We start from the raw sequence: 23,775 nt of genomic DNA on the forward strand, positions 1-23,775 counted from the left end.
ATCATGAGTTCTGTTCTTCTTGGAGTCTTCGTTGTATCTAACTCATTTCTATTGTTAACTGACTATCTATTAAATATTACTTTAAATGACAATTCAAGCGATGATATCAAGGCTTTGATAGTTCTATACCTTTTTCTTAAAGACAGAAAAAACTAAAGACAAAATTATGCAGAAATACTGTTTTACAGTTTTCCTTTGAAACCTTACCTGTATTGGTTGAAATCGAGGGTATGCGTCTCTAAAATCAGAGGATTTTCATTGGTCCATTTTTCATTTAATTTGTATTTTCTTGGAAAATCTGAAAATAACCATGCATATTAACTCAAAGCTGCAGCTTTCAGTCACAGCTTGGCTGTGAAAATGGTATAATATACATATAATATCATATTAGGCCAGCAATTTCTTAAAAAAAAAGAGTTAGAGTGTAGATTAGCATTAATTGTGATTCAGTTAATGTCGCCTCCTTCTTTAATTTTCTGCAATTGAGATATTATTACAAAGACTTTAAAATGAGAAAACCAAATGAGATAAAACATAAAATTATCATATTTCAAGAATAACACATGAAATGCAATTGGATACTGAAGAAACAATGGTTCTCAAAATCTATAATTTACTTTGTGGAGATATATTTTTCATAGGGCAAACTCTCATTTCCATGGACAAGCAATTCAATACCAGTTCACTATGAAAATTCTTTCATTGCCACATTTAAAGAACATCTTGATAACTGCTGTGTGTCCGGGAAAAACAGAATTGTTGTAAAAAAGCCGGTTTATTATTACACTAATCATATTTTAAAATACCAGTTTCTTAATTAACAGGTATTATATTCAATCACTTTAGACAAACAAATGTCACCACAGAAAAGGTCTGAAAGCCTTACCATTACAAAACAAAGAAATTCATAGTAATTTACTAGGAACTTTTAAAAATTAATCATCACATAGTGAATATTTCAGGAAAAAACAAGAGATATATGGATCAATTTGAAACGCTTTTCTGTCGTTGGGTTTCAGTAGGGAAAAGGGGCAATACCTAGTAAATAATGTCAAAGTTATGGGCCTTTGGTGACATGGATTAAACTGACTCGCTCTCCTGTTGTTGGGTTTCAGCTGGGAAAAAGGACAATATCCAGTAATCAAAGTCAGAGTTATGGGCCTTGAGCGACATGTATCAAACTGAAACGCCCTTCTGTTGTTGGTTTTCAGTTGAAAAAGAGGCCATACTCAGTAATCAAAGTCAGAGTTATGGGCCTTGAATGGCATGGATCAAACTGAAACGCTCTCCTGTTGTTTGTTCTTAGTTGGAAAAAGGGACAATACTTAGTAATCAAAGTCAGAGTTTTGGGCCTTGAGTGACATGGATCAAACTGAAACGCTTTCCTGTTGTTTTTTCTTCGTTGGAAAAAGGGACAATACTCAGTAATCAAAGTAAGAGTTTTGGGCCTTGGGTGACATAGATCAAACTGAAACGCTCTTCTTTTGTTTGTTTTTTAGTTGAAAAAGGGACAATTTCCACTAATCAATGTTCGAGTTATTTACCTTGCTTTACATGTGCATATTAACTCTGGTAACCTGTACAAGGTTTAAAGGGGCACAATAAAGGTTTACATTAGATAGATGCAAAATACTTGTGTTTATTTTAATGCATTATTATGTTTATCTCTTCATGATTTCATGATCAGAACAAAGAAAGCGTATAATTTGTGTACAGATATAAAATATGACCGGTATTTTGACTTTTTTTTAACTGGAGAATATACGGCCACGTAGCTATTATTTGAAAAAGGCTTTGTTTTTATCTGTACACAAAAGCTTTTTTTTGTTTTAATCAATAAAGTCGAAAAAGCAAAAATAATAATAATAATAATAATAATAATAATGCATTTAAATTAATGTGTCGCTGTAAGTCCTTGAGATATGGCCAAGATTAAAGATTTTGCATGTGCTGACAACGATACCAAGGCTATGACAATACCTTAACTTCTTATCTCAAAATAGCAGACAAACTAAAATCCAAACTTACTTTCAGTTTTAAAAGAACAATTAGCTGAGATCTAAGTAAAACACCCTGGTATCTTTCAAATGTCTGCACTTCTTCCTAAAATAAGATGAAAGAAATGAGCATACATCAATTTAGAAATTATTTGTATTGATGATTTTCAAATCTGACATTACCACAAAACACAGCATGCAAAATGATACAATTATCACTGTTTATTTAGTTTGAAATCTTATTCTATTTTCACAAAAAAGAGATGTTTGTCTTGCAAATTGAACTATCCAAGATATTTATGTTCACACAAGACATGTTTGCCTTGAAAATTGAACTGCCCAAGATATTTATGTTCACAAAAGACATGTCTGTCTTGAACATTGAACTGTCCAAGATATTTATGTTCACAAAAGACATGTTTGTCTTGAACATTGAACTGTTCAAGATACTTATGCTCACAAAATACATGTTTGTCTAGAAAATTGAACTGTCCAATATATTTCTGTTCAAAAAAGACATGTTTGTCTAGAAAAGTGAACTGTCCAATATATTTATGTTCAAAAAAGACATGTTTGTCTTGAAAATTGAACTGTCCAAGATATTTATGTTCACAAAAAACATGTTTGTCTTGAACATTGAACTGTCCAAGATACTTATGCTCACAAAATACATGTTTGTCTAGAAAATTGAACTGTCCAAGATATTTCTGTTCAAAAAAGACATGTTTGTCTTGAAAATTGAACTGTCCAAAATATTTCTTTTCATTAAAGACATGTTGGATTAAAAAATTGAACTGTCCAAGACGTCTTTTTTCACTAAAAGTAAGTTGACCTTAGTAAGTGTAATGTCTAACACGTCTATTTTTTCATTTTTACTTTAGCCATAGTGTTGTGAGAATCATTTGTTTTTATGAAATATTTACAAACATTTAACAATTCAACACAATGAATATGATGCAGCACATACAAAATGGAAAAAAACAACAACATAATTTTAATTCTTAATTTGTATCATAATTTGTTTTTTAAAAAGAAAAGATTTTTGTGAGAAACCTCTTAGGGTATAATTCTTCACAGATGACTTTGCAAGCTCGCACACGTGCGTTCATACTGAACAAGCGCACAAAAAGTTATAATCAAACCTTAATTAAGTGCATTATAATTGTAACAAGAGCATCGGAGGCATTCTTCAACGCTCGTCTGTTTAAGTTGGTTTAAGTCGATATGGGGAATAGGTGATAAAGCTTTGTGTGTTATTTCCCTGGCAACATGTGTACTAAGTTTCATGTTAATATATCTAACCAATTTTGAGTAATGGCCAAGGTTTAATAATTTGCACGATGAGGTAAACGAGAACATCATGGCTATCATCTTAACTCGACTCTTTCCTTACAAAACATGTAAGATGTAAAGTTTTAAGAATATAGCATCATCTATTCTCAACTGCAGTCACGTATAATGTGTAAGAGTACTCATGAACCTCAGATGTATATTCTACATCACTGTTTGGGTCGTAATCCTCAACAACTGGGAAGCCATTGTGTGCCTCCTTCCTCAGAATGTCCACAATCCGTCAAACCTTCTCCTGTGTACGGAACACGATCGTGGGATGGCTCATTACCTCCCCTGAGGAAACATACACAGTTTAGTAACGTCCCTGGGATGCTAGATTATTATTCCATATAGATAAATTTTGTATTATTACTTACAGAAAATAATTCACTGAACTATCTAGTAGCAAATTAGTGTAGAAAAACATCATTAGTAAAATAAATTGGTTGATTTAGCTGCAAGACTGTTATTATGTACTCATCAATGATAAGGGAACGGTCATAAATTAAATGACGTTAGACAGTGGATGATGCCGTTTTGACAGAAATACTTGAGAATGCAGCCAGGGAGGTTGGTCTATGTTGTTGCAAAAATGATATGTGCACACAAGACTTAAACACTTATGGCATCATATACTGACTTAAAACATTTTACTAGCCATATGACCCATAATCGCATACATTAAGTCCCCCTGTATTTCATTTTGTCAGACCAAGATTAGGTTTAATTAAGGAATGAATTGCGGGGTTGATGTCATTATCGGGGTATGAACGCAATTGGGCTGGTCTAAGTGTGCTTTACTTTGACCAGCCCAATTGAGTTCATATCCCCGATAATGCAATCAACCCCGCAATTCATTACTTATATTTACACCAATAGTTCATTATTTAATTAAAAAAATGTTAAAAAAAATAATTCTTTTCAGTAAAGAAAACCTTACAGTAATCCATTCTTATCCATTCTGTAAATCGAACGACCCGACTGTAACCGGAAACATTTTTTTTCAAATGACGTCACAATACCGCGGGAAAAGATCAACCACTTGAAAGCACTTTTAAACGTAAAATTGAAACACTTATGGCAATACTACATTTAAAATATAATAAATTAACACTTTCTAAAATGTTGATTTATATTTACGGGACCTGCTGACACAACACAAACAATAAAAGATCAATAGTGTTCATGCTTATTGTTATGCTATGAATTGCGATCCGAACATATCCGAAGATGTTGCGTTCATCGATTGATATACGCAATTGCCGAAAAGCAGTTCATTTAAGGAATGGAAGTTGAGGTGTAAATATATTGAGCAAAAATCAACTGACAATAACATTAAAATTGTTTACAGACATATTTACTTTCAATGTACATCAATGACAACATTGAAATATAAGCTGTGCTATACCATAGTGGTCAGTATCAGTCAAAGATTATGATGTTTATTTTTATATAATTATTTTCATATTTTTTTACAAGTTGTACAAAGAGTGAAAACAGTTTTGGTAACCATCTTATTATGCATATACCGGTTCATTATACAATTACTTTGATTTTCACCATCTCTCATTGTGTGCCCAAGCTGTTTATCATCATTGTGTTTCATACATGGAGTAACTAACTTGTAAGTCTTAACTAAGTGTAGTTATGTTACACAACACAACAGACTGATTCTATAAATATACCAATACTGTTTTAGCACTAATTTGACTGAATCTAGGTGAACCGAAAAAAGCATTAAACCAAATTCTATAATAATATATTTCAAATTTATGGCGTAAAACGGTCCCCAACAATATATGTATGTATACCATGCGGATATATTGGCGTACATAAGTGGTGGCTCCCAGCTCAGTATGGGTATTTCCTGGAGGTGGCTGTGGGAGTGGTAGATGTCCTGAAAATATAACACATATACATAATAGTACACCTCTCTGAAGATCAGCAGACACAGTTACCACCACTGCCATGTTAACAGTTCTCAATAGTTGAGAAAAGTTAAATTGCTCTTATTTTTTCTTGATGGGGCCATTATAATGTCGAAAATGGGTTTAGAAGTTTGTGAACAGTGCATCAAAGCTGGTATCAATATGGTGCACATTTATAAGAAAACACCAACAACATAACACACTGTATAAGAAAAGTCTTCAAAGTCTACTACACGAAATATGTCGGTCTGATGGACATGATAGCAAACCTTTAACATGTCTGACAATGTCCCCCTCATTGGCCATTTGGACAGAGCCCTTAGAAACAAATTACTATGCTTGTAACATTCTGCTAGTCGTTCACTCAACAAACATTTCTTCATTCCAATTTTACAAAGGAGAAAATTAAAACAATTATTTTAGTTCGATTACACCTTATTCAATCAACCAGATTCTCAATTGGTCTGACACACTTTTTTGTCTAGTCAGACCAAATGTCTGACACTTTTTTAACTATCAGGAAGTCTGCTGATGTGTTAATTCTCAATTAAACAATTCAGATATCATTGAAAACTAGGCAACACCAGTAACATTTCTCAGTACCTCAGTGAAGCAATCTCCGACCCACTTTGCGTAAGCACAATCATGACAGGAAGACCGAACGTGATGTTTCCCGTCGCCTCTATAATTTTTACAGTCAGACATATCGTCATCCGGACTATACCTCCTGAAATAGGTTTGATTTATTAAATGAATTATAATAATATCAAAACTGACGTCGTCATCATCAAATAATATCATTTTTTTAAAACATAACTAGTGTAATAACTTTTGACATGTTGTCATAAATGAACAGCTTTTAAAGAAAGACACTTTTTATCTAGTTTAGAAAAAGTGTTAATTTCTTCTATTTTGAATGACACTCAAGTAATATCCTAAATTTAAACAATGTAGACAAGTTCATATCGAGTAAGTCTATATTCAGTCATATTTACTTTAGCCACTATATTGAAAATCAATCACACACTATTGAGCTTATGTGTCATTGTTATACTTTAATGCATATCTCACACAAAAGAAAAGGACAATAGTAAAATTTCTATTCAGACGTGAATAAAAGTGTGTCACACTTTTCATCCATACCTAGCTCTGCAGAGGCTTCAATCAGTGCGTATTTCCCAGAGTCAAGTCAAACCTGTAGACACACAAGGTAGGTAGAAACATTTTCAAGCAAAAAAGTAGCAATTATGTAGTCACATACAGTAGACACATGTTCAAACACGATAGCATTTATTTCGACACATACAGTTAAAATAAGTACAATAGTAGTATTATATAGAAACACAAGATTGAAACATCTTTAAACAAAATGTGGATACCGAAGGTAGAGATATCATACATGAATCATTATTATTCATTGTGCTTGTCTTACCTATTAATTTTTAATCATGGCTAAGGTACACATCTGACAATCTCACACAGTTGCTTATTACCTGAAACCATGTAAATTTGAAATAAAATTTTAAGTATTTTATCAAATCGATAAAAACAAAAATAAAATGCTTGTAGACAAAACAATCAATCGTTCAATATTTAATACCCTTCTGATTAATATACCACTGACATACCGCGTGTGGAAAGAGTATCTAAAGACACTGGCCGAACAATCGACCCAAGGCAGCCCCAATGAGGATACTCGGGATAAACAGCCCGCTTGGGATCGCCAGTCCATAAGTCCAACATGCCTTTTTTCATTATTTTTGTGTTTTGACCATGTTCATGCACTTTTTTGTGTTCCCGATACCATAACGATAAGAGTTGCCCAACATACATGTTACCTGTGAAAAACCACTCGCTTGGATGCGCAAATATAAAACCACTCGCACAGCTTAGTTACCACAAACCAAACATACATACGCATGGACCAGGAATAGAACCGGTTTTATATTTGCAAAAGCATGGTGACAAAAAAACACAACAGGCAAAGTAGCTCATAGCAGTGTATGAAACATTTAACAGAAGAGATTTTCATAAACAGATAAGAAAACCCACCATACCTTCAACATCATGGAAGAACTTGATGGCTCCCGCCTCAGGAGTCTGGAAAAACAGGCCGGCCATGGAGCTTTTATTGCCGTCCGGGCAAAAGAACTGTAACAAAGTAACAAACATAATATGTGTAAAGGATTTGAAAAACAAAATCCAGCATTTTCTTGCTATTTCATTTCCTTTTCAAAATAGTAAGTAAAATTCTATTTAATTTACTGCTTACTTAACATTTTTGCTGCTTTTAAAACTAGATTCGAATTTACAGTTTGATTGTTTAAAAACTATTGATCCAAAATTATATATAGTATAACCAATTAGATGTCCAATATCCAATTTTACTTTTAATGAAGTTACTTCATACTAGGTGAACCTGATTTTTTAGTAATTTTGTCAACAAGACATCGTCTACCAACTGACTAACTAGCATTTGTAAACCTACACGTCCTTATTCTTTGAAGATGTTTTGGGCATAAAACATACATTTCTTTCTTTAATGGGTATACTTATTATTTAGAATTTATTTCTATAATGATCAAAAACTTAATAAAGAAAACAAATACTCCCATTACTTCATATGTCTAATATTATGTTTTATTCTTCTTGTTTGATCATGTCTTTGCGACCCACTACATTATTTTATATGTTATCGGTATTTAAGTAATGATTTACGTTCTTAATGTCATAATCGGGGTATGAACGCAGTTAGGCTGGTAAGTGTGTGTCCGGACTCAAAGCGTACATCTTTCACTGTTTTGATACATAAGCCCGCTCTTGGTTCAAAATAAAATGTTAACATGCACAGGGCTGATACATAATTTCAAAAACGTCATTTAAGAAACAACCCTGTGAAAGCCACTCGTGAAATATTGATTGTGGTGAGATATTACGATCTTACACTGAAACAAACAATTGTTCTCTATATCTGCTTTTATTTTTGTATGCAGTTATTGATTTATTGCACAAGGGTGACGATTTACTCTGATATTCTAAGTAGTAATTCCCGGGTTTCTAATTCCAATTGATATTTTCACTGTTTGAAACAGTGAAATATCGTTTTTTTTCAATGATAAATCTTTATAAATCTACGGAAAGCATATAATAGTATTAATTGGGTTATTGCAATAAGGTGGTAATATATATGTTGTATAAGAAAGGCATCACCATATGTGTCAATATATTCCTGTAACTTGTTTACATTCTTTTTTACCCAGAATCACATGCAGCATACTATTTGAGTAACTATTTTATATTGTATTAAAGCTGCACTCTCACATATTGTGCGTTTACCGTTTACTATCACTTTAGGTGAAGGAATGGGTCAACTTTTGCATAAATGTCTGGAAACAAGTGATGTAAGACTATATTATTATTGAATTATTATTATATTTTGGCAGTTATCCTAACAATTGAGATATGTTGTATTGTGAGTTTTCTGATGATTGAATTAAAGGCATGAAAAGTCATAGCAAATGATTTTGAGACAAAATTTAAATTAGTCAAGACTGTCAATCTTTGAGAGCGCATCTTTAAGAAAAGAAGAAATATGAAAACAAATTTAAGTTGCTGGGGCTCGTTTGAATAAAGATTTCGGTCAATTTTAGGTATAAATAAACTTATTTTAATGCAATATATTCATTGTTTTGTTAAATAATTGTGTGACCAGTATTAAAAGTAATCAAAAAGTTGAATAAATAATAAAAATCAACTTGTCGCCATTTTGGCTGTTCATTTACATTTAAGATAATTGTACACTATTAAGTTACAAATAAGATACTTTAATGAAACAAACAGGCCCTACATCCACACCAGATTGACTTTGTATAATACTTAAATATTAGAATAACATTGTCAAGTTAAGGAATGGTATTTGATACGCAATCTCAAAATAGTTTAATAGTATTTAATATGCGGGATGCGTGTAGAAGTATCTGTCCCATGTATGTGGGACAGATGAAAAAATCCTTACCGAAGGCATGTGCTAAAGCCCATTACAAAGCTTGTCAATTTACCGCAACGTAGCGTGTCCGAGGGTTTAATTTTTTATCAGTCAACCATACATGTGAACGATATTTTTTTGTGTACCAAGAATTTGACGTTGTAAGCATCGGTTTTAGATATACCACCAAATTAAGCATGTAAAGTTGTTTATTGACGACAATATCATGAAGCGCATTAATTTGAAGTGAACGTCAAAGAGTTCCGGATTGACATGGCCGTTTCGATATTATCATTTTATTTTGTTTTGTTTATTCTGTTGATATACATTGCTCTGACTCTGCTCTATTAATTCAGTATCATTATTCATTAAAATATTATTATATTCTGAACTGACGCGTATTTGCAAGTGATTCGTTTTACGCGGGGTGGATAAAATAGATATATCAAGGCCTGTTTAAAAATCGGAAACACATAGCCATTATGCAGTAATAAACTGTCCTTGATGGAATAGAGGAACAGATGGGAGTAGTACAATGTATGGATGGCACAATCAATTTAGAACAGTCTGATTATTGTGTAAGAATTATCAAAATAAAGCACTGGCTCATTACTTTACTGATGACCAGTAATCAACCTTGATCTGACCTGAAATTTGGCCACACAAAGTTAATGAGTATGTCGAGCATAATAACTAGACACCAACTGTTTACCTCAAAATGCCCGTCACTCATTTGACCTAAAATTCATCCAGCCAAACTCCGACCTAGTTTTAGGTACAAGGCTTTTTTCTATTTCTTCTTCCTAGTGACCTACCTTTTAACTAAACAGGACCCATTACTTAACTTAACGTGCATTTATAGATACAAATGTTCACATATTCTAACCAGTTATGATCAATAATATTTTGTATTAGTCACTTTTCAAAATGGTAAGTAGTTTATGATAAAAAAAAACAGTTAAACGTGACACTCGTTCAGATGTTAAACAATATGAAAATTAACATTTATATAATCACAAGACAATTGTAGTTGAATCAAGATATATGTTTACATTATGTAAAGAATCTGATTCACATTTCAACACATCTTGATAACAACAATGCTATCATTGGTTTCATTTCCAACGATGAGACTTGAGGTGTGTTCACTGAACCACACTGACTTAGGGAAGTAAAAGCCATCACCCTCACTGGCCACTGTGGCTAGATTCTTTCTTCCCTTTCTGTCCACCTGTACCACAGTGTGAGACCTGTACTTACACACAAACACATGGCCACTTGGGCTGACACATAGTCCACTGGGATATTCTAGTTCGGGATCTTCTAGTTTAGATAACATTTGACCATTTTTATCAAGTGTAATTAAGTGATTATCATCAAATGTGGTTTTATAGATTCTTTCACCATCTGGACTTACAGCACACTTGTACATTTTCATGTCTTTTCGTATAACCTTTACCAGCCGTCCATCCATTGTGTACTGGTAGAGAGCACAGCTGGAACAGATATACAGCTGACCCTGGTGCTAGGAAATGGAGATACAGTAATGGTCTGTGGTGAACTTTCTCGATACTTGTAACTGTCCTCTAGTCACAGTGAGGATGTCAATCTCATGTGTATTATCATTATTGGTAACTACAGCAACTTCACTGCCGGTTGTTCCGCACAGATGATTTGGACAAGCTGGAAGATCAAGGTGAGCAGTGACGTTGAATTTCCTGTCTAGAAGCTTCACTCTTTCATTGTTAAAGACAGCAATAACAAGATCACCACTGAGCAGCTCACATATACAAAGGATCGCGCAGGTATCCTTATCTTTCTTTATTCTAACACTGTACTTCTTTGACCCTTGACCTTTGTAAACATTACCAATATCTATCTTCGCCATGGAAAGCACTCTCTCAGTGGCTCCAAACACGTGCAGGTTCCTCAAAAATGGTATTATGCTGCTGTTTACATTAAAATGTAAGGCTTTTTGTGGCTTTCCTTGTATTTTATGCACTAGATTCTGGGCTTCCGTCAGTTTTGTTTGACATATCCTGTGCCCGACGTAACAATTGGTCTCCTTGTTTTTTTCCAATTATCTGCCTGCACTTGTCCATCATGGTCTTCAGTAACTCATTCATGTGAGCACAAGTTTTAATGTCATCTTTTAACGTTTTCTCTAAATCTTTCATCATGCTATCTAATTGCTCCACTGTTTTCTGCTCAAGCTTGTCTAAGATTTGGTTTAACTTCTTACGCAGAGCTTTGATTTCAACCAAGATGTTCTTGTATGAGACCTTCAGCGAGGCTTGGTCTTCCATCTTGCCATTCTTGAGCTCATTCAGCCTGCTCAACATCTTGTCCATTGCTGTTGGCAGCTGCTTGAACTCTGCTGTTTTCAGGAATCCTCTGGCCAGTTCAGGCAAATGACGAATGCTGCTACAAAGTCTGAAATTGTACATGTGATCTTGAGATTGCATTGCAAAAGATAAATAAAAATATTTTAATAAAACATTTAGAATCTAGTATAGGGTTTAAGCTAAAGAATTATTGGAGGGTGAAGCTTCCTGCCCTTTATAGAAGGACCCCATTGTCCTGATTGAGGAGACCAGAATGTCCACTCTTCTGGTCTCTCAAAATTAAATGCTTTAGATAATCCAAGGTTACACTTTCTGAACATCTACAATGATCCCTTCGCCTCCTTCAAAAACGCCAACATTTTCACACAATATCTGAAAAGGCTAGTAAAACTATTCATATAATTTACCGGTGGTTGAGTGACACGCATACATGGCAACACAGTTTTTATGGTCATCACAGTGGACCTCCAGCTTGTTGCCATGTTGGTCACATCTGTCCATGGAGAACCCTGCCCACTTCTTGATGTCTCCACGCCCATACACAGCATGCTTCTTGAAATACTCGCCATGTATCCTCACACACTTATCACACAGATAGTGTTCACACTCTGGACAGAAGTGCTGTGCTTCAGTGTTAAAGTCATTGTCGTCACACTTGGAACAACTGTAGTCATGAATCAGGTCAGATCCCTTGTAAATAGATGAACCTCCAAACGCCATTTTGTTTAAGATTTGACAACCATTTGAACTTGTCAAATAACACTTGAATCTAAATTACAGTTTTCAAAGTCATCATAATCAAAATAATGACTAGTGAGGGAAAATCACGATACGATGTCACATCACATTTATATTAACCGCCATTACTGTTTCAAGTTTAAACAGCACAATCACATTTTCAAAAGACCAGGAATATAATAATCAAATCTATAAACTAAACATAAATATACCACCTTGAGAACGATGTTTCAGACCTCAGACTTTTTAAATCATAGGAGTTTAAACTTAAAAAGAAACTAAAATTACTAAAAAAATCTGAATTTGTATTGTTTGTTTTAAACTTTTTCGCAGAACATTTTAATATTCGAAATTGTTGAAATATTATAAAGCGATTCTACAAAAAAACAAGGTAGATAAATATCGTTAAACATAAAACAACAACAAACGACCAAAGGTGTTCCATAATCTTTTTGAAGTAAAAAATATATTTATAACAATTAAGGTTATTTCTTATATATCAATACAATTGCAATCTTTTACTCGTTTGTATAAACCTTTAAAATCTATCTTGCCCTTGTAATTTGCCGATATCGAGACAATCTTAACGTCATAAGGAAGGAGGAAATGTAACCTAATCACGTTTTTATTAACAGCGATCACTGTTAACAGCACAATGAGTTTTTCAAAAGGCCAGGAAGTATAATAACCTCATCAATGAAGTAAACATAAATATACTTATTTGGGAATGACTAATCAGATCTCCTTAAACGTAAGGCTTTTCAAATAAAAAGAGTTTTAAATAAATAAACATACAGAATAATGTATTGTCGTTTTACTCGTTTAGTAGAACAATGCTTTGAAATGCTTTAAATATAAAACTGTTCTACAAAGAAAATTAGGTAAATACTGTTAAACACTTAAAACAACAAATGACTACTGATGTTCCATAGTCCATTTGAAGCAAAATTATACTCATAACAATCAAAGTGATTACTAATACATGAATACAAATGCAATTTTTAATTTGTGTGTATCAACGTTGAAAATTGATATTGCCCATGTAATTTGCCGAAAACGAGTAAATCTTACCGTCATACATTATTATCTGTGTATAAATATCACACAATCCGATTAGCTAACCATCAATCTTAAGATTAAATTAAAACTAATATTGAATACCACCAGTCTCCAATTTCACAAAACATCTTAAGTCCTAATTAAAGGATTGAAAGTTTGGTCACAGTATGGGAAACCTTGCAATAGCTTTTCGGTACCATAAGTGAGTATATCGCTGCCCACTAACCAGCCCGCGCGAACAACGCCGCAAGTCTTCAGTTTTCCCGTAGTGAATTCCTGGTTTAAATATAAAAATAAGCCAGTAAAAATAGGTAAAAAAGTCAATCAAGGGCCTTTATTCCAATGAGGGTTTATATAGAGGTACGTAACATAATTGTAAGATGGTCGTCTGGTTGATGAGCCCCTGAGGGCCACTGAAATAATCCAGAGGGATATTGATAGCATAAGTACTTGGGCTGATAAATGGTTAGTAACCTTTAACCCTGCAAAAACTATGTCAATTTTGTTTTCCCGAAAACGACAACCTTGTTTCTATCCCGAGTTAACTATGTAAGGTCAACAAATTTCAAAAACTAACTCGCACAAACATCTTGGTTTGGTCCTTTCCAGTGACTGTACATGGCACGAGCACTTGGAATACATTAGAAGTAAGGCCCTCAAACGCATATGCATCATGCGAAAGCTAAAATTCCGTTTGGACAGAAAATGTCTAGAAATTATCTATTTTTCATACATTCGCCCAATTCTTGAATATGCTGATACAGTGTGGGATAATTGTACAGACTATGAAAAAAATGAACTTCAAAAGATTCAAAATGAGGCCGGTAGAATCGTATGTGGGGCTACAAAGCTAGTATCTATTTCCGTTCTTCACAAGGAACTGAGCTGGCCTACTCTTTCAGAAAGACGACTCAATCACAAACTATGTCTCTTCTATAAAATGGACAACGGCCTTGTACCTGAGTATTTATCATCCCTTACACCCCAAACTGTTGGTTCTCATAATTATCCACTACGCAATGCATCTAATACAAGAACGGTTATGTCACGTACTAGTTCTTACATTTCCTCTTTCCTTCCTTCTTCTGTACGTGCATGGAATGAACTTTCTCGGGATGTGTGGGACAGCCCTTCTATTGCTTCTTTCAAGAGATCTATTTCAAATCAATCTTCAGTCTGCCCTCCATACTATTACAACGATAGCCGTCGCTTGCAGGTACTCGACGCTCGACTGCGTACTAGTTGTAGTGCCCTTAACTATCACCTCGTTTGCAAAAACATAATAATTTCTGCTCTATCCGAATGTGGTGAAGTTGAAAGTAGCACTCACTTCTTCCTGCATTGTCCCTTGTATACGGATATTCGACAAACCTTAATTCGTGATATGTCTAGAATCACACGTGTTGACATTGATATCATTCTCAACGGTGATCCCACCCTTAACAACGAGAGCAACTCAAAAATCTTCTGTTTTGTTCATAACTTCTTACAAAACTCGAAACACTTCTGATTATGCTATATTCCCAGACTTGACCTTTTCTACCAAACGGTACAGTACCCAACTATCATCAATCTAACTATCATCAAACTAACATATATTCTCGCTCTGTCTACTTTTGTTTTCATCCATGCTCTCTTTTCTTCTTTTTGTTACCGAAATCATCATTTTTATACACTATTTCAAACGCTTTCTTTCGTTCTCTTAAGATAATATTCTGCATGTTTTCATTAACAACATATATACATGTAATTAAAATTGTCTAACCTTCTCATTACTCTGCATAACGTGTAACTTAATTCTCACGGAGAGAAACTTTATAAGCTATGCTTTCGTTTCAATCCGATTCAATATATTAATGCAAATACTTAAATTATATTTAACGTGTATTATATGAATATATATATATATATATATATATATATATATATATATATATATATATATATATATATATATATATATATATATATATATATATATATATATATATCTATATATATATATATATATATATATATATATATATATATATATATATATATATATATATATATATATATATATATATATATAATATATAATCCGATTCAATATATTAATGCAAATACTTAAATTATATTTAACGTGTATTATATGAATATATATATATATATATATATATATATATATATATATATATATATATATATATATATATATATATATATATATATATATATATATATATATATATATATATATATATATTCATATAATACACGTTAAATATAATTTAAGTATTTGCATTAATATATTGAATCGGATTATATATTCATATATATATTCTATATAGATAGATATGTTGAATAAAATATGTTTAAACCAAGATGGTCGACAATAAGTGTGCGAAGTTTTAAGTCAAATGAATGAAGGGGTATAAAAGTTATTACTAAAAATCCAAACTTGCCCTAAAACTTTATTCTGCCCTAAAACTTCAACCTAAGTTCCTAAGTAAATCAGGGGCCATAATTTGAATTAAGGATAATCTGAAGTTATGTTACCTCATTGTGTGATTGTCCTGAACAACTGTCTTAAATGAATTGACTGACGAGTATTTGTGTTATATTAAGTGAAAATGCGTACCTGCCCTAAAACTTTGACCGTGCGCCTTGGCCATACGTTTAACATAGCATTCCAAAACATTAATTGATGCATGAGTGAAACGTACATCCTAACGTTTTAAATTTTGTATAAAACACCCATCTATTTAACACAGTAAGTCACAAAACTATTTATTATGTTTTTGTTTTTTTTTATTTCAAGTCACATTGTGCATTGCACCCAAACCTCTGGAAAGTACCAATAATTTATCTACGGTCAATATAGCTTATTCACAGACCAAAGCATAACAAATCTCAAGTCTATGAACGCAGAATATTTAGAGTTGATTATGAATGATTATATGAGTTCAATATATTAATCAACCCTAAGTAAATGATCAATTTACGATCCAGTCCAAACAATTATTTGTAATTCAGTTACAATTTACAAGCAGTAAAAGAAAACTATACAGAAACAAATACACGAATGGTGTATAACACTTCCCTCAGCTACCTTTACATACAAGCGTATTTGAAAGAGTGTATCAGTTGTTGCTTATTTGATGAAGCTTTTGGAAGAAAACTACATAAAAAAGTAGGGTTAAAGCTGCACTCTCACAGATGGAACGTTTTGACAACTTTTTTTATTTTATGTCTTGGAACAAGCCGACTTTTGCGAAAATGCATGGAAACCACTTATATAAGACAGCTGACAAAAATAAGATCGCGGATTTTTATATTTAAGTTGAAAATTTGTTTAATGCATTTTTCTTAAACCGTTAGTAACGGTTTAAGCCATAAAACATTCATTCTCGAACGGAAATATGAAAATCTGCGATCTGATCTTTTGTCAGCATTTTTTAATCATTGGTTTGAAGATATACGCAAAAATGCTCTTTCCAAGACAAAAATAAAAAAAAGTTGCAAAAACGATAAATCTGTGAGAGTGCAGCTTTAACAAAAAGTTTGTTAAACATTTGGCATACTCACAAATGAAGAAACTACCTGACATTTAGTGCTGTACTAAGTTTATCCAACAATGCATGACATGTAGTGCTGCATCAAGTTTATCCCAACAGTGCCTGGCATGTAGTGCTGCACCAAGTTTATCCCAACAGTGCCTGACATGTAGTGCTGCACCAAGTTTATCCCAACAGTGCCTGACATGTAGTGCTGCACCAAGTTTATCCCAACAGTGCCTGACATGTAGTGCTGCACCAAGTTTATCCCAACAGTGCCTGATATATAGTGCTATACAAAGTTTATCCCAACAGTGCCTGATATGTAGTGCTGCATCAAGTTTATCCCAACAGTGCCTGACATGTAGTGCTGCACCAAGTTTATCCAAACAGTGCCTGATATGTAGTGCTGCACCAAGTTTATTTCAACAGTGCCTGCCATGTAGTGCTGCACCAAGTTTATCCCAACAGTGCCTGACATGTAATGATGCACCAAGTTTATCTCAACAGTGCCTGACATGTAGTGATGTACCAAGTTCATGCCTTCAGTGACTTAAATGTATTTTTGTATAAAGTTTTTCGTAACAATGACGTACATGTGGTGCTGTTCCTATGCCTTCAGTGACTAACATATAGTTCTGTACCAATTGTATCCAAAAAATGCCCGATATGTATGTACTGCTGTACCAAGTTAATCCATACAGTGTCTTACATGGAGTGATGTGCCCGGGATATTCAATCTGTGTCTTCAAGTAGTGATTTGCCCTGGTTATCCATACTGTGTCTCTTTCATGGAGCAATGTGCCCAGGTTATCCCCAAACTATGCCTTACATGAAGTGAAGTGCAAATTGTTTCGAAGCTGTGCCTTACAAACAATGCTTTCCCAGTTTATCCTTGTAGTAGTGTACCGGATTTATCCCAACTTTGCCTCCTTAAAGGTGCTGTGCCAGGAATATCCAAACTCTGCCTTAAATGTAGCGCTGTACAAAGTTAATCCAAACAGTGCCTAATATGTAGCGCTTACCAAGTTGATCTTAACAGTGGCTGACAAGTAGCACTGCACAAAGTGTTTCACAACTGTGTATTACATTTAGTGATGTGCTTAGTATATCCGAACTGTTTCTGTCATAAAGTGGTGTTCCAAACTTATCGCAATAGTGACTTACATGTACTTCTGTACCAAGTTTATTTCAACTGTGCCTAATATTTTGTGCTTGACAAAGTCTCATTGTGACTTACAAGTAGTGCTGTACAAAGTTTATCCCAACAGCGCCTTACATGTAGTGTTGTACGAAGTTATCACAGCAGTGCATGATATGTGATGTACAGAGTTTGTTCGGACTGTATCTTTCATATAGAGCTGAATGATGATTATCCTAAAAGTGCCTTTCAAGCAGCGCTCTACCAAGTGAAACCAAACTGTGCATTACATGCTGTATCAAGTTTATCCGAATTGTTCTTATATGCAATGATGAAACAAGTGTATTCCAACTGTTCTTTGCATAAAGCAAGGAATGAATCTATTCAAACTATCCTATATGCAGTATTGTACCAAGTTTATTTTCCAAAATGTTTACTTACATGTAGTGCTGTATCTAGAGTATCCAGCCTATGCCTGCCATTACGTGCTGTTCCTAGTTTATTCACAAAGTGCATGACATTAGGGGTTGTATAAAGTTCATTCAAATAGTAAGTGGCATGTAGTGTTGTTCCAAGTTTAACCAAACTGCGCCTAAAATTAATGCTGTACCTAATTTATGCCAACGGTGCCTGACATTTAATGTTGTACCGATTTTACCTCAAATGTGACTGAAAGTTAGTGATGTACCAAGTTTATCCAAACTGTGCCTGATATAAATGCTGTAGCAAGTTTATTCCAACTGTGCCTGAGAGGTAGTGATGTACCAAGTTTATTCCAACTGTGCCTTAGAGGTAGTGATGTACCAAGTTTATCCAAACTGTGCCTGACATACAATGCTCTACCAAGTGTTTCCCAACTGTTTATAACATGCATTTAATGTTGTATCAAGTTTATCCCAACGGTGCCCAACAAGCAGGGATGTACCAAGTTTATCCCAACTGTGCCTAAGAGGTAGTGATGAACCAAGTTTATCCCAACTGTGCCTGAGAGGTAGTGATGTACCAAGTTTATTTCAACTGTGCCTGAAAGGTAGTGATGTACCAAGTTTATCCTAACTGTCCCTGACATACAATGCTCTACCAAGTGTTTCCCAACTGTTTATAACGTGCATTTAATGTTGTATCAAGTTTATCCCAACTGTGTCTGAATGGTAGTAATGTACCAAGTTTATCCCAACTTTGCCCGATAACAAATGATGTAACAAGTTTATCCCAACTTTGCCTGACAACAAGTGATGTACCAAGTTTATCCTAACTTTGCCCGACAACAAGTAATGTACCAAATTCAGGCCAACTGTCCCTGATATTTAATGCTGTATCAAGTTTATCCCAAATGTGCCCGACAAGAAGGGATGTACCAAGTTTATCCCAAATGTGCCCGACAACAAGTGATGTACCATGTTTATCCCCACTTTCCCTGGCATGTAGTATGGTACAACAAGTAGTATTAATTTTAGAACATGTCCAATATGAAATTTTAAAAGCTCTTTTACACTAAATCGACATAGTCATAAGAGTACATGTATGATACATTTATATTGAGATAATTGTTTAATTCAGATATATTTAAAACACATCAGTAAAGCAGCAATTCCCTCAATTGTTGAATATTTGGTGTTAATAGAGAGCAGCCCAATAGCCTAAAATACATAATTTGTAATTTGTAAGTGCATTCTGAATGAATCACAGATTAACATTCTGAATATCATCATACATTTAACTGTTTAAATGCATATATACACATAATTATTATAACGATTAGTTGGAAAGTAAACATGCATTCATACTTCATGATTTAAAACAAAACTTTATTAACAGTATGTGTCTGTAGAGAAAGTATTAAACTAATGACTTCAATGTCAAAATAGAGGACAGGCAAGTTATATGATTCTTTTTCAAGTAAACCCTTTTTTAAGGCAAGGTTTGATCTACTGACAGACTATTGGACGGACAGACAATTCAAAGATTTTTTTTTCGTTTTCCAAGTGGACATAATGAAAAGCACTTTCCTGTGTTAACTCACACATTTTACTTGAAAAAAGGTATTGCACAAAAATAAGAAGGCGTACACTTATTTCTAGATGCTACATAACTTTTACTATACTGACACATATGTTGTATTGCACAAATGATTTTTATAATATAATTTGATAATACATGATGAAAACGTTATGAGACTTGAACACAATTAGTATATTTCATGTGTTTCCATTGTGAACGGAAAAATACGACCTAAATGCCAGTACCAAAACACATGGTTGATGCATTTTCTTGCATACCTGAACTGTCAAAATTTTCAACACTTAACATAATTTATACAGGTTTCTTATTCATTTCACAAATACGCATTGTTTACTGTCACGACAAGCAAGAATTTGAAATCAAAGTAAAAATAAAGAATACAGGAAAAATAACTTTTCACAGAGTTTGAAATTGTATTAAATTTTGCTTTTACTATTATTTCGATTCCATTAACTTTTACATAAAGATATTTTAAATTGGCCCCTTTTCGCACGTGATACATCTCCAATTGTGGGGAGGAGGAGGGGGAGGGGGTATTAATTCGTTTCTTTCCAGCACTGGTCACTTGACAAGAAACACTTTCCATGCAAAAATACTTTGTCTTAAAACAACCTTAGTTATTCACAAGTGCACCACAAGGGAATGCCAATGTTTGTCTGTTTTAATCAGTTGACCAATTGAGAAGTTTGAACAAATACTTATCCAAGAGCGATTTAATTCATATGGGTTGAAACAAGAACTGGTGTCCATTTTGACAGGCCATGCGGAATTTCTCAAGGTGGGGATGTTACCGACGACATTTTGAGGTCATACATCTACACAATTTCATCCTTAAAGTATGTGTATTTCACACTTTCATCTGTGACAATTTGTAAGTCCAAATCCACATCGAATCAGATTTGTTTCACAACAACATCTACACCAACCCATAATCACGACACCCAGTCTATGATACTATCTCTTACTTTCTATCATAGAAAAACAGAGAAGTTAAAAGAAGACAAAAGTAGCTGTGTGGTTTATTAACTTTGAAAAAGGTTGTTATTGAAATTGTTCTGTACGTCAAAGGCCTAAGTGCAACATTTCTCTGAGCATATAAATATAATTATCAAAAAGATCAATTATGTACAAAGAAAACATAAAACTATGGCACGATTTTTGAATTTTGAAAATTCATTCATTGCAATGTGAAAAATAAGATCTCAAAGAATTGGAAAATATCCAACATTTAAGACAACTTTATGTTCTTTAGTTTAACACCGGATACAGGTTTATATAAAGTTTTATATCATTCAAAAAATTATCAAATTTGCTACGAAACAGTAACCACTGTGTAGATTAAATGAAGAGTATTGACAATTATCTATACTACAATTTTAATTTTAATTTCTATTACACCTTTATATTTAGTTGACAACATAGAAAAAAGTTAAACACTAAGGTCAAGGTTACACTTAGAGTGAATCTTATGCCAAAGTAAAACATCCAATCAAATTATGTACCTTGACTTTTCTTAGATTTGATTATAAAAGGTAGAACAATGTGTCAAATACGCCAACACAAATCTGCATGAAAACGTCAACAAAAGGTATGAAACATTTTGATTTAGAAATATTAGGCATTTTGAAAAATGACACAAGCTTAACAAAAAAACAAGAATGGTTCAACTAGTATGGAATATACTGAATATTAATGAATATGACAATGGTGGCCCTATATCGCTCACTTAAGAACATCGTCATTTTCGCTAAAGTTGACCAAGTATCACGAGGATCTAAAGGAAAATAAAGCATTTTTTAAATGATACATTTTGAACTTGTGCTCTTTTTTATGCGGATTACCAAAATTCAAAATTACCCAAGATTTCACATACACTATAATTCTGATCAGGATTCGCGGCTGTTTAGATTTGACATTATGACCTAGAATTGTGCCAAGATGACACAAACTTGTTTCCAATCAAGATTTCATCAAGGCCAAGTTTGACAAAGCTTGAAAGCAAAAGCGAAGTGATTTTGTTTCAACAAGGGTTCTAAGATATGACCTAGTGGCATAGATTTTGACCCAAGATGGCCTATTGTCAAACTAGATTGAAACTGCAAGAATAATATTTGCGCCAAGCAAAGAAAATCAGCCTTATTTCCGTAAGGTACGTTTTTCACATATACGACCTACCGTCTTCTTGTTGACTCAATATGACCATTTATGTACTTGTTCGAGATTTCATCAAGATAATAATTCTGACCATTTTCAGGAACATAAGTTTAAAATTGTTGCTTCTAAAATGCAAACAATACAATTTCTGCTGACAGTATATGGGTGAGCTAAATAAATTGAGCTGCTTAACAAAAGAATGATGAATCAATCCCTGTACTGGTGTGCCTTTTGAAACGCCTTGAGGAAATACCCCTCAGAAAGTTTGAATCAATGACATCATGTGTGCGAGGCGGACACGTATACTCCTTTATCTAGTTGAGGAATGTTGTCTTACGTATTTCGTTCCTTCTGAGTGAAATATTTCTTCTTTGGAAGGTCAGGTAGATCATTGCGCACAGAGGTTAATTTCATGGATATCAATTTTGACCAGTAGTAAATTGACCTTGACTCTGTATCGCGTCAAATCTGTACGTGCCACCATTCCTAAACCCTGCAACAGAGAAATGTACGAATTTTCAAATAATGTTTCTCAAGACATTGATTTATTCAATTTTGTAACAGACAAATAATAATAATCTAACCCACCATGTTTTTATCATTGATAACGACTACATGCCGAAGACCGAGAGCCCGGAACAGTTGGAAGATTCTGGGAAGGGACGCACACTGAAAAATACAGAACGATGTAGAGGGCTTTTGGCGCACTTATCATTGAGGGTATTATAGTGTTCCATTTTTAATGTATTATTCTTATTATTTATCTACTATATACACTGATTTGTTTTTCAAAAATTTGTTTCGAAGAGCATGTATTGCATTTTTAATTGGCAATATTCCAGCAAGTCAAATATTTGTATTTCATTTTGTTTGCATGTACAAAAACATATTTGAATGAAGTAGTTCATTTTTCATCTTAATTTAAAAAAAAAAGCATGATGTGTCCTCTTGAGTTTTTGAAAAAATATGTTTTAAGATATAAAAAGGAAACATATAAAAAATCAGAACATGCCGGACATGACGTAAAAAATAAGTTAGCTGAACATTCCTCTCATTATATTTTTCCATTGTATAGAGTTGCTGTCCTTCCTCTCATTGTGCCTTACCATTGTATAAAGTTTAATTTAATTATATCCACTATTATCCAGTAGTTTTCAAATTATGAGCCGGACAAGTAAAAGTAACAAAGAGCAATTATTTTGTTTTAGCTGAACCTGAGGTATGGTTCCGGTACATTGCACTTCCTCATATATTTTATCATTGCATGAAGTTTTTATTGATTTTAAACTAGTTTCAAGTAACACTCCGGACAAGGAAAATTGCAACGGATTGATTGAGCATCAGACCATAGGTTGTCTCCAAACCACATTGACATTATTTCATGATTGCGACATCAATATTCATACAAACCAAGATAACCTTATGATGGCATCACTCCTTTCAGTCCATTGCAGGCCTCAGAAATAAGAATTTGAAATTGAAAGCAGGCCCTTAAAACTAACATCTCGTGTGGTATGGCTCCTCGGATTCATGAA

The 23,775-nt window shown here is 33.6% G+C and overlaps 1 protein-coding gene and 1 pseudogene across 1 annotated transcript; both read right to left on the reverse strand.

Moving 5' to 3' along the window:
• Nucleotides 1-231: 231 nt before the first annotated feature.
• LOC128214619 (uncharacterized) overlaps nt 232-23,775 on the reverse strand; it is a 31,133-nt pseudogene continuing 7,589 nt past the window's right edge.
• Nucleotides 11,313-12,409, reverse strand: LOC128243350 (uncharacterized). The gene is made up of 2 exons (XM_052961079.1): nt 11,995-12,409; nt 11,313-11,675 (listed from the first exon to the last, which is right to left on the reverse strand). The coding sequence occupies exons 1-2, from the start codon at nt 12,305-12,307 to the stop codon at nt 11,626-11,628; spliced, it is 363 nt and encodes a 120-aa protein (XP_052817039.1). The 5' UTR covers nt 12,308-12,409; the 3' UTR covers nt 11,313-11,625.

Source organism: Mya arenaria, chromosome 2 (assembly GCF_026914265.1).
Source record: "Mya arenaria isolate MELC-2E11 chromosome 2, ASM2691426v1".
Taxonomy (NCBI): Eukaryota; Metazoa; Mollusca; class Bivalvia; order Myida; family Myidae; genus Mya; species Mya arenaria.

Coding starts and splice junctions, on each gene's coding strand:
- LOC128243350 (XM_052961079.1), bottom strand. CDS start 12,307: ATGGCGTTTGGAGGTTCATCTATTTACAAGGGATCTGACCTGATTCAT. Junction 11,676..11,994: donor TGCGTGTCACTCAACCACCG/GTAAATTATATG, acceptor GTACAATTTCAG/ACTTTGTAGCAGCATTCGTC.